The sequence below is a fragment of the Pongo abelii genome, chromosome 14 (genome assembly GCF_028885655.2).
Source record: "Pongo abelii isolate AG06213 chromosome 14, NHGRI_mPonAbe1-v2.0_pri, whole genome shotgun sequence".
NCBI lineage: Eukaryota > Metazoa > Chordata > Mammalia > Primates > Hominidae > Pongo > Pongo abelii.
Window position 1 is genome coordinate 56,720,952 of NC_071999.2, and position 12,945 is coordinate 56,733,896.

Genomic DNA, 12,945 nt, shown 5'->3' on the forward strand with positions numbered 1-12,945 from the left:
GCTCAAACCAGTGCCCCCAGACGGGGGTCCCTGAGTTCAGGTTTAGCCTGGCAGTGGGCCAAGGATCCCTGAGGAAGCAGATCGGTTTTAGGGTGCTTTGACTTGGGATGACCCTACATATTATTGTCTGGGAGACCTCACTTGTGTGGATTGCTCACAGCCTTCTCTGGTCCTTGGAGCTTGGAAAACTTATGCATATAGGAGAGTGAGATCTCTGGTAGTAGAAGCATAATTAATTAGATGCCCACTAAATAACCTAAACTTTTCATCAAAGAAATGAACAATGCTGTACATTTGAGTTCCCCTTACTCTTGAGGGATGAAGAAAGGCTTAAGTTGACTGTTGGGCAGATGTTAGCTTGTGTCTGAGATCTGTTTCTCTAAAAAGGATAAGGCCTTCTCTACCCTCTCCCTTAATCATCAGACACAGGACTGGCTTCATGGGCATGTGACATGTGCAGTCACACAAGGCCCCATTCTTAGAAGGGCCTCACACTTGGTTTAATGAGCTGCTGCCACCATCTTGTAATTCTTAATCAAGTTTTTTAAAAGGACTCTGTATTTTCATTTTGCACTAGTCCCTCCAATTATGTTTGGACCTGACAGACATATGTTGCTGCTAGGACTGGTGAGAAAGGAAATGAGGCCATCCCACTAACTGTAGTATTTATAGATGGCAGATCCTGGTGGTTGTGAAAAGTGGGGGCTTTGTGTACTTGTAAGAAGAGCATTTGCAGTGTAGTACATACATGGTAACACTCATCCATGAAATAATGACCAGTTTGAAATGCTTTCTAGTATAAATGCTACAGTGATGTCAGCTGAAACATGAATGTTAAAAGGTATCTTTTCATTCTTCGTAACCCCTAACCTGTAAACCTGGGATGTTCCCTCACCTAGCTTTTAACTGAAAGATGGTTATATTTTGAATCCCTAAATCAAGAAGTCCCAGAGCAGCTTTATTATCAAACTTGGAATCCAGCATTCATCACTGTGTTTCACTCTTCTATGTTGGAATATTAACAGCACTGGAGTCCCATAAATTATGTATTTGTTGCTGAATGTTGCTGCCAGCTATGAGTGGCAAAGCAGTTCCTTATGTAGCTTACTTTGGTTTTACAAGATCATTGATGTATATCAAGATGCCTCAACAAATGAAATGTAGTTCAAATCATAGAGTTACGAGTCTATGCAACTAGATAGATTTTTCTTGCCCTTGAGTGTCACAGTGGTGGCACTCTATACTTTAAAAAGTGTGAAATAACAACCAGGAGAGAGAGGGAAAACCCAATTGGCTTTTTAAAAAATGAATACATGTCAAAGATTTTATATTAGGCATTAATTAATAATTAATTAACTGGCGAACTAAGTGGTTACTACAGTCCAAAGGAAAATCCAAAGAGTAGACACATACATAGGCAATGGAGAATGTAAAAATGAATTTGTTAGCAGACGCACAGCTGGCTCCTCCCATGGGCAGGGTGGGGTGTGGGATTAGGTGTGTCTTCACTGGACAAGATTTGTTTGCAATAATATCAGTATTCTTTATAGAGTTGTAAATAGATTAGTAAAAATACTAAAAGGTGTAGTCCCCTGTAGAATCAGATAGCCCAGAAGAGTGTGCTAGACAACACTTGAAGTTCCGCTGAAAAGATACCCAGTGATCACTTTTTGCCCATTTCAGATCTTTCTCAGTTTACCTGACTGTGCTTCCCCCCTCCTCCCCTGTGATCATAATAATCTCAATGATTATCCTTCATCAAAAAAAAAAAAAAAAAAAAACCAGGCTGGTCTCATGAGGTTAGTCCTGATTATTTATATTGGTACATTAAAGAGTGTTAATTAACCATATAGGCCACTCGGATTTGTTTTGCATATCCAGAGCCACACAGTATTCAACAATTTTGTGTTAAGCCCACAAAATTCACTTCTACCTGGAAGTTTTTGTAAAGAATCTTGCACTGGACTTTTCTTTTTCTTTTTCTTTTTCTTTTGAGACAGAGTCTCGCTCTGTCCCCCAGGCTGGAGTGCAATGGTGTGATCTTGGCTCGCTGCAATCTCCACCTCCAGGTTCAAGCTATTCTCCTGCCTCAGCTTCCCAAGTAGCTGGGATTACAGGCATGCGCCACCATGCCCAGCTAATTTTTCTATTTTTAGTAGAGACAGGGTTTCTCCACATTAGCCAGGCTGGTCTTGAACTCCCAAAGTGCTGAGATTACAGGCGTGAGCCACTGCTGAACTGGACTTTTCAAAACCTCTAAAATTTGCCATACCAAGGCTAGAAAACCAAGCCCAAGAAACTCTACTATATTTCACCTACAGTATTTGCAACAACAGTTGAATTCCTCAAAGTTTCCACCATTTGCTAGGTTCTTGGCCTGGTACCTTCCTTACCAGCTGTAAGGCCAGGACCTTGTAAATCAGGTACCAGGCCAGTTTTCCTGGGAAGGCTTTGTAAGTTGGCTCTATGAGTTCTTAAAGTGGCTAGTCATATCTGATTCAATGAGCATCATTCTCACACATGACACTCCAGGTTATACAGTTGATTTGCCCAGTTATATCTTGCAGATAGATTCTCACTGAATCGATGCAAATAACTATGTTTCCATGAAAATTAAGGAATCTCTGTAATAGTTTTCTTAAATTCTGGGCAATCAGTGAGAATTGGGTATCATTTCTTAAATGTTTTGATTTAACTTATAATAACAGAGTTTACGAAATTGTGGGTTAGAGATAGCTTTAAAATAGAGAAAAGGCATCGTCATATATCCAGAAAATAGAACATTAAAACAACATCAACAGTATTCCAGACAAATAACCACAATAAAATTTCCCTCTTCTGTTCATTCAGTTCTATGAATGAACTGTAATTAATTCTTGTTCTGATGGTTCTTGGTTTAGCAGTTCACATTCAAGAAGCCATCTGCATCCAGACTAAAAAGGGTCCAGAAATCCAAGGAAATCCTGACTCAATCCGCTGGCACAGCTTAAAAATTATCTAAGCAATGTCAGCTCAGCGGCCTGTGCCAAAGAGTCTGTTCTTTGAAATATCAATATTTTAAAATACTTAGTACAAATAGTTCTTTTCCATGAAACTCTGAGGCTGTCCTTTATTGAAGTCACAAACTCTATAGCAGAGCCTTCAGGCAAGGATCAGAATAATACAGAAATTATCTACAGATTATAGAGATTTTGTAATTTAAGGGTTAATTTGTAATTGTGACCAATGATATCAGAATGAGGGAAAGTAAAATTCCCCATTGGGATATGCTATATAACTCTTTCCTAAGAATTGTGATCAGTATTTCCCCAAGGGTAAAAACATATTATAGACAATAACGACATCAGGAAATCTCCACAGTCTTCCAATAAAACGTGTAATTTCTGAAATACTAATAAAATTTTTTACCTACTGACTTAACCTAGAGCAGGCTGAGGATCTCTTCTGATCTGACAATTATTCCCATTTACTCTTAACATAGTAACACATCAAACAAATGCAATTATTTATAGCATTTCTTTTTAAAATTTTTTTTCCTTTTTCAGACAAGGTCTTGCTCTGTTACCCAGGCTAGAGTGCAGTGGTATGATCACAGCTCACTGCAGCCTCAACCTTTCAGGCTCAAGTGATCCTCTGATCTCAGCCTCCCTAGTAGCTGGGACTACAGTCATGTACCACCACATCTGACTGAGTTTTTAATTTTTGTAGAGACAGGGTCTCACCGTGCTGCCCAGGCTGGTCTCAAACTTCTTGGCTCAAGCAGTCCTTCTGCCTCAGCCTCCCAAAGTGCTGGAATTACAGGCATGAGCCACTGCACCTCACCACATTTCTCTTTTTGTAAGATGAGGGAACAAGTCTTTATGATTTTCTAGGACCTCTCTGGGAAATCTTAGGCATAAAACACATCCTAAAAATTTTATTTTTTCAAAACAGAGGTTCAGTTTGGAAAGGCAAAAACAGAGTTGTATACAGTAAGACCTTCTTCTTCAAAGGGTTTCCTTGTCCTTTGTTCCCTGCTTTCAAGGCCAGACTCCCTTACTCTCTGTGTTCCCTTGCCCTGGGAAACAACCTTCCTCTAGTCTTTATCTATAGAGCCCACATTCCACATCTGCTACTCACTCTGTAAATCACCCCTCCCATCACAATGCCCCCTCCCCCCACTGCCAAAACTGTTTTCCCACCAGTGTAACCACATCCCTGGTTGGTTAGCCAACCGTGTTCAGCTTAGATTGTGCAGTCCAACTCTAGGCAGTGGGGACTGGACACAGCAGTAGGAGCCAGTGCGTTAGTGATAAAGCTGCTGCTTTCCTTTGTTCGGTGTGCTCTTGTGGTGACCAGACTAATGAGCAGCACCCTTCTGCAGAAGTAAACTTTGCCTTGCTGAGAAATCAACTATCGGAGTGTTCATTTCATTTGTGACTTCGAGCTTTATTTCTAACAAGAGTTGTCAAGGAAATTTTAAGTAGGGTAAGACAGGAGCACAGGTGTTTAAGAAGCAATACCTGGTTATATAATCAAAGCAGTAAAACATTTAAAAATAAACATAGATGATAACACAATTTTAAATAATTTCAAATTCTTTTCACACGTGAGTACTCCTTGTTCTCTCTCTCTTTTTTTTTTTCTTAAGAGCATTAATCAAGTCAACATAAAGCACTGAAAATAATTCTGGTGAGACACAGAATGTCTGCTAGCTAGGCAGATTCCACAGAAGGTAAAGAACATCCTTTCACATTGTAGGCATTAATCAGTAAAGTAAGGAAGCAAGCCATCAAAACTGAGGGAACTTAGCCAAAATTGTAATGCGTCTTTTAGCTTTTTTTCAGACTAAAGTATTATAAGCCAAAGCAAGTAAAACTGACTTTCCGAGTTTTGTCCTTCATTTTTCTCTTTCATATTCCAGAACAAATAGACACTTTAGTAATTGCCCTTTTCATCTTCATTCTCTCGAAAGTATACAATGGAGTTTTCCAGAAGCTACATGATAAGTGATATTATGATTATGATAAATGCAGAAAGATGATTATCCAGCTCTCCTATTAAGCCAGACATTAGAAAGGCTTGCAAAAATATTAAACAATGTCATTTTTCTCATCAAAATTTTTTGTTTTGGAAAATATCTTTTCTTACAGAATATGTGACTTATGTGAAAATGAAATGGATTCATCATTGCTGTTTTCAAATGAATTAATATTTTAAAAATTTCTCAGTTTTAATTCCAAATACAGTAAAAATCATTATCACTTACTAAACCAAAGCTCTTTGGTGTCATCAAATAAGTTGTAATAGTATAAAGGGATTGTGAGACCAAAAAGTTCAAGAACCACTGCTTTGATACAAAGCTACCCTGTTTTTATTTGAAAAACAAAAACCACTGTATTTCTTTTTCATTAATGCTCCTGGCATAATCTCAACCACCCATTTAAATTATAATAATTAACCAGAGAAACTAATTTATATTTCATAGAGAAAATTAGGAGGAGGGAGGATATGGACAATTGAAAATCGTCCCATAAAATCATTTTAGCAGACTAGCAAAACTCATGAACACACATTACTGAAATTTCCATAGTGACATAAGGCACTTTTACATTCCCTTAAGGTGGCAAAAAATGAACTCACATATTGACACAACTCAAAGGTATAGCGTCACTATAGCATAGAAAAATAAGAAGCAAACATATATAAACTTAATATTATACTTTATAATCAAAGTCACAGTATTCTAACTTACTTAGAAATTATCTAGGTATCCAATGATTATTGATTAGCTCAGGTTAACATTAGTCCATTTTGTTACCTAAAGATCTTGGAAATTATCTTTAAGTTGATATGCTACAAAACATAATTGCTATTCATATAAAAAGTTTGTCGGAATAGTTATTCAGTTCAGCTGAACACAAATTTATATTTTTAATAATCTTAAACATTATGTATGAGTTCATTTGGCCAGCTATCCTGAATAAATTTAGGAGAAATAAAAATAAAGTGCACACTTGTATTCTGTTCAACACTAATAAATCAGAGAAAGACGTAACATTTTAAAACCTATGTTACTAGTCTCATTTGCCAAATGAAACTTAATTTTATGAACTTGGATTCTTAAAATATTACTAAATTGGCTAGCAGTTTCTATTAAAAGAATTTTTATGTTTAAGTCTAGCAGGTTCAAAATATTAGAGGTTTGATGTTCTGTGATTTTAGGAGGATTCAGTTTATAAAAGCACTTGTTTATCAAACAATCAGAACAAGTTCTTTTAATTTAAAAGGTATCGTAATCCAATTTATTGACACCCTCTGGAAACAGGAAAGCATTCCACACACAGCAAGAGGTGAAGGCTTTTCTGGATTATAAACACATAGACACACAGAGCTTAATAGCTTTAGTTTTTCAACTTCAGCCACAGATCAAGAATAAATAGAAACACAAAAAAATCACCAGTCCAGATATCAAAGAGCTGTTCTCCTTCCCAGTAGAAACAAAATTCTTCATTGATTTGAGCTCAAAATAGACGAACATACAAAAAAAACAAAGACCAAGAAACTATGTACCCTATTCTCTCACCCAATAGAGAATAGATCTCTGTAATCCATTGCTAGCAATCACTCAGACCATAAAACTAAATTCTCCATCATTTTTGCCACCAAGAGGGAATAACTTGTCAGCCATGTACAAACTAGAAAGAAAAATAAAACAGAATCAGGAGAGAGAGAGTAAAAACTAGAGAAATGGAGAGCCTGTGAAATTCAAGTCTGTTACTGCTATGGATTCACTCTGGGAGCCAAGTAAAGGCATGCCTGGTCCCAAGCCACTTGTGAGGTGCACACCTCAGGCAACACAGTTTACCTGGCTGTGTCAGGTAAATCCAGTGGGCATCTCAATGGATGACCTCCAAAACTCTTCAAGGATAATTTTTTAAAAGGGAAAATCATGACTCTTGAACAAATGTGAAATGAACATACGCTACAGATTTTGATTACTTAAGGAAGGAGGGAACCAGTAAGAAGTTACAGCCCATTCAACAATCAGCTTTTTTCCTTAAAGGAAAAAAGTTGTAACTGACAGATTACCTCTTCCTGGGGCCTGAACATGCAAGGAGCATTCAGACTTATTTTAAATCCTGGATACTCTTCTGACCTTTAGCATGCTGAAAATTCCATCAGGTTTCTAAGATCTACACTTGGGGCTCAGAGCGAGTGAGCACGTTGGCTAACTTTGCCGAGGTTTCTGCTGTGAGGCCTTGCATCTGTTCTCCTAAACTGTCACTAACCCTTGGTTTCTTTCACAGCGACAAAGTCCAGGCCCTCTCCTATGCACAGCATACACGACAGCTCATCTCCTGTGGCGGTGATGGTGGGATTGTCGTCTGGAACATGGACGTGGAGAGGCAGGAGGTAGGTGGCACAGCAGGGTGGGGTGGGCCCTGTGGTTCTGGCCCCGCCTCCCTTCCTGCTTATTTCTTATTTCTTATTTCTTTTATGATTAAACCATGAAATAAGGCATGTAACGTCAAAGAATTATAGCATAAAAGGAGTTGTTTGGGTTGGTTTCTTTTTCCCTCACAAGTTGGCATGTAACGTTACTGTGATGGAGAGTTCGTAAGAATATTGACTGAGACTAAGCTGTTTAAATCTGTTACACCATTCACAGCAAAAGTACAGGTGAGGAAAAGAAACCATCTATTTCCTGGTGATTAGTCCTTTGGTATAAAATGCCCTACAAAAACAGAGGACTCACGTGATTTATGTCATGGAAGAAAATAGTGGCTAAGATGAAGCAAGAATCCTTAGTTTGGTATTAATAGAAATACTAGAAATAATTATTTTGTACTTTATAAGTCATGTTCTAAATAGTTCCCCAGATATCAATATATCCTTAGTTTTTTAGCATGTATTTACATGTTATCAGAACATTCTTTTTTATGAGCTTTCATTTTAATCTTTGAGCATCTTAACAACGAATATGTTTCCTGCATATCTCCTTTGACAAGTACTTTGAAGTTAACCATTTTCCGATTACGTTAGAATTATTCTGGGTAGACTTTCCCTTTGACAGTGCACATTCTTATAATTAATTTCTTGCAGGATACAAAAATTACATAGAAAAGCAACACTTTAAAAAGACAAAAGGGGTCTCCCACCTTCTTTCCATGCTCTCACCCCAGTCTCATTTCAAGAGAGTAGTCGCTATTACCCACAATGTCATGCCTTTTCAAATGCCAGTAATTATATGCTTAAGAAGATTAAAGCTTTATTTGCTCAGATCTTAAGTCCATGGGACTTCTATTAGTAACTAAGCAAAATGATCATTACTGTTAGAAGGTGGGGAATTGCAGAACATTGCTTTTGAAAACTATACTTGGCACCATTAATACAAAGGCTGGGATCGTTGCGATGAGTGCCGGTCATGCTAACCATGTTCCCGCATGGCTGGTGATTATGTCCTGGGTTGGGTTCTGCATGGTAGCCTGCTTTGGGTTAGGGACAGTCACACCTGGTCTGTCCTGACTTCTTTCTGGGCCCTCCTAACCAAACCAGGGGAGGGGAGAAAGACCCGATTCTTTTCCTTTGGTGCACGTAGCCTGGACCCTTTATGGACAGAGGCCAAAGGAGGATAACAGTGTGGTGTCCAGAGATGAAACCAGGTGGTTGATGGGCAGTTCTTTGAGCAGCCTTGTTTATGAGCCTATTGATATGCAGATATAGAGGCACCCAATACTATTGACTAATTTAAAATCTTATTCAGTGAGTCAACACTCTAAATAAGCAATGGAGATGGTTCCATTCATTTTTTTGCAAGTATCATTTTTATAAACATAAATTTCCTGAGATTTTTGTTTTACTCTTAGCCTCTGTGGAGCTGCTTTGTGGTTATGGTAAGTGCTGTGTGATGCTCACCTTGGGAGGTCTGCGACATATATTGAAGTCATCTCTAACCTGAAGTACTGACAGACTTTTTGGAAGAAAAGGCTTGTAGGAGGAAACTTCAGAATTCTATTAAATGGTGTAAATGATGAAATTATACTTGATATATGCTAGAGCATCAGTGCTGGGTATTTTACAAGGGATGGAGTCATCATTGGCTAATGTTCCCAGTGAAGGACTGAGGGAGGAACATTGTGCTGAAGGATCAAGAGTCTGGATGTGCTCTGAGCAGAAGCACATGGGCTTTGCAGGCCAAGAAACAGCAAGAGTAAGGACAAGGTGAACACGATAGGTTGATGCAGTGCATTAATGCTCATGAGTGGTTTAGAGAAGCAATCAGAGATGAGAGGATGGCAGCTAGCTGAAAGATAAGGGCAGACAATGGAAGACCTTGAGTGGCTGGCTGTAGATCAAGTGACATCGCATAGGTTCAACAGGTGTTTTATACAGTTAATGAAATCCATTTTTGTTTTGTTAACTTTTAGCATTTTTTAAAAGTATATATTGTATATAACATTCTTGGTAGAAAAGTTACAAAATGCTCATTAGTAAATAGAAAAGATGTCAATTACTCATACTACCACCACCCAGAAATATCACTCTGAACGTGTTGGCACACATCCTTCCTAACATTTTTCTCTACACATAACGTGTATAAGACTTTTTTTTTTTTTAACAAAAAATAGAATCACAAACATGCTGATTTATTTTTTCCCCTTTATTGGTCCTTAGCTCCCAAATGCCTCCTCACAGATACCCACTGTGATGCGTTTGATGTGTGTCCTGAACACACATGCTTCCTTATAAAAGGTGTGTGTGTGTGTTTGTGTGTGAGTGTGTGTGTGTGTGTGTTTTAAAGTTTACATAACTCAGCCGGGCACGGTGGCTCACGCCTGTAATCCCAGCTGTTGGGAGGCCGAGGCAGGTGAATCACTTGAGGTCAGGAGTTCGAGACCAGCCTGGCCAACATGGCGAAACCCTGTCTCTACTAACAATACAAAAAAAAAATTAGTCAGGCATGGTGGCAGATGCCTGTAATCTCAGCTTCTCAGGAGGCTGAGGCAGGAGAATTGCATGAACCTAGGAGGCGGAGGTTGCAGTGAGCCAAGATCGCACCACTGCACTCCAGCCTGGGCAACACAGCAAGGCTGTCTCAAAAAAAAAAAAAAAGTTTACATAATTGATGTACTATTAGTCTGGTTCTATTTCCAACTTTTGCCATTGAACCCTTTTGAGCTCTCCCATCCTGCTGTTTCTTGTGGTGCTTCTGCGTAGGACCCCATCGTGTGTACCATTCACATTTTACTTCTCTGTTTCCCAAGCAAAGGGCGTGTAGACTGGCACAAACTCCCTGGTACCACACACAGTGCCCAGATGACCTTCTTATATGTGTCCCCTCACAGACCTGCCCTGTGGCCATAAACCCAAGAGTGGGATCAATTGAAGGTATATTCTTGATTTTGCTAAATAACCAAACAGCTGTACTCATTTATACTTCTAATGGAGAGCAGGGAGTTTTCTGACATCCCACATCCTCACCAATAGTGATTGTTCCCTCCCTTTCTGGTTTTGCCCTTTTGGAGACAGAGGTAAAATAGTATCTCATTTTTATTTGCATTCTCTGCTTAACAGCAAATTTGAGCCTCCCTTCATATATGATAGCCATTCAGACTTCCCTGACTGTGAACTGCATGCTCCTGTCTTTTGTATCTTCTGCCAGTTTCTCAACTGCTTCTTGTTATTTCCATATTGATTTTCCAGGGGTTATTTGTATACAGTAATTTGCAGGAGTTGTTTGTTACAAACTTTATAAATATCTTCTCCTAGTCTCTCTTAACTCTGTGCTATGATACTATTTAATAACCTGGGGTTTTTGTGTTAGTTTATTATATATTGAACATGTTCCATGTCTTTAAATATTTATTTGTTTTTACTACATAATTTTAATGGTAATAAGCTGGTATTTGAGAAATCGTTTCACAAACAAACATTAATACTGCCCCCTCCAGCCTCATCTCTTGTTTTCCCCATCTGTGCTCCAGCCATCCCCAGGTCTCAGTTGTCTTATTTGTCTGAGAACCTCAGCCTGGGTCAGAGGCTCCTGTGATCCCTCTGCCAAAGCACTCTGTGCTTCTCCCTCTTGAGCCTTCACACACTTATGCTTATGTAAATAATTATTAATCATATTTTCATGATGGTGGAGATTCTTATTCACCACTACATCCCATCCCCAGGGCCTGCCACAGAATAGGCATTCAGTAAATATTTTTCGAATGATTGACTGAGAAATCACACCTCTGTTTCTTATAAACACATCCTGATTGCTCCGTAAGTTTCATCAGGGTCAGTGGTTTCCATTGTCCTGACTGCTGGCCACAGTGATTTATAATAAACCACAGTGATTTAAATAAACCACTGTTCTGTGCTTTATTTGACAAGACCCCTGAATGGTTGGACAGTGATTCCTGCCAAAAGTGTGATCAGCCTTTCTTCTGGAACTTCAAGCAAATGTGGGACAGTAAGAAAATTGGTCTAAGACAGGTGAGTGACATGGATGCTTCATCAAAATGTAATTGTGTGGAAATAGCTCAACCGTGTGATCTTAGAAGAAATAACACCCCTGGGTGGGAGTTGTGGTGAGGGTAAATTATTATCCTGGAGTCACCTCGTGATTGCACAGTAATTTACTCTGTTTGTCTACCATAGCTCATTCCTACTGGATTCAGTTTCTGTAGTGGTTGGTTCCCAGTAAGCAGTTAGGGATGTGATTTTAGAATTCTAGTGGCCTCTATTGCAGTGCACCTTACAATTAGAGGTGTCATGCTTAGTTCGTATGGAAACCAGACCATGAAATTATATAAGTGGTGTTTCTCTCTCCTTATTTTACTTTCCCTCCTTCTGATTAATTTTAGTTATTTAGATCTACTTATAATACAGCATTTTCAATCTGATTCCATGGTTCTGTTTGGTCTTCCCCAAGGAAATCAAATGTTAGGTCACCTAGGCTTACCATGGCCAAAGTCAGCAGATTGAATCAGGTTTCCTGCATGTTCTCCTTCATCCAGCAGTATAATCTCCTGAGACGGCAGTTTCTCAGACACCCTGCTTTAAGATCACCTGGCCCCTGGGTGGTTCCTCTGTAGTTCCTAGTATGATCATTGGAAAGGACCAAGAGTAGGGAAAGCAGGAGAGTGGGGTGGTGTCCCTGTCAGGTGTGTTACCCAACAGTCCTTGTTGAATAAACAGAGCCCCAAAAAACACATCCAATGTGTTCCCTTTAGTTCTGGGGCTCTCTTGTTCAGCATCCTCACCTGGATGCAGTTGATTACACCTCTCTTTGCCAGGAGGGGTGAGGTGCGGGGGCCTCAGGAGCTGAGGGAGCCGTGATGAGTATCTATTTTATCTCCCTCCTCCAGCACCACTGCCGCAAGTGTGGGAAGGCTGTCTGCGGCAAGTGCAGCTCCAAGCGCTCTTCCATTCCCTTGATGGGCTTCGAGTTTGAAGTGAGGGTCTGTGACAGCTGCCACGAGGCCATCACAGATGAAGAGTAAGTTCCTGCAGCCTGCAGACCGCTTCAGGTTAAGGCGAGAATCTAATCTGAGCCCTGCGCTCAGCACCACAGCCATCACTCGGGTTGCTGTAGTTTCTGCTGGTTTAGAATCTGTCCACGGCAAGTAGTAAAAGCTCTCCTTTGCCACCAAGAGATTGTGGTGTACTGTGAGATGGGAGAAGAGAAAATACACTCAAAGAATTCATCTGTGTGTTCTTTCTAATTTCTAGGTTATGTGCCTTTAAAATAGCTGCTCTCAGAACAAACCCTTCTGTCTGCTCATTTACTTGAGAATTACCCAGGAGTGTAAGGGCTCAGGATTCACTTTCTGTCCCAAGCTGGTATCTTTACAGGAGTTGAGTGAGTCCATGGGTCCAGAAGTTTTCATTTTCCGGGAATAGCTAAGTCACTTTACCCAAGACGCAAATATTCCCAGTTGCCCAGTTACTCAGCTGGCTGCTTGTCAGACC

At 39.6% G+C, this 12,945-nt stretch overlaps 1 protein-coding gene across 2 annotated transcripts in view; it reads left to right on the top strand.

Annotated features, from left to right (window-relative positions):
- WDFY2 (WD repeat and FYVE domain containing 2) overlaps nucleotides 1–12,945 on the top strand; it is a 183,605-nt gene that overhangs the window by 160,761 nt on the left and 9,899 nt on the right. For both annotated transcript variants that reach the window (XM_002824297.5, XM_054529063.2), the window contains 3 exons: nucleotides 7,290–7,395; nucleotides 11,365–11,466; nucleotides 12,342–12,472. In XM_002824297.5, coding sequence (XP_002824343.1) covers nucleotides 7,290–7,395; nucleotides 11,365–11,466; nucleotides 12,342–12,472 — 339 coding nt within the window. The remainder of the gene's footprint in view (nucleotides 1–7,289; nucleotides 7,396–11,364; nucleotides 11,467–12,341; nucleotides 12,473–12,945) is intronic.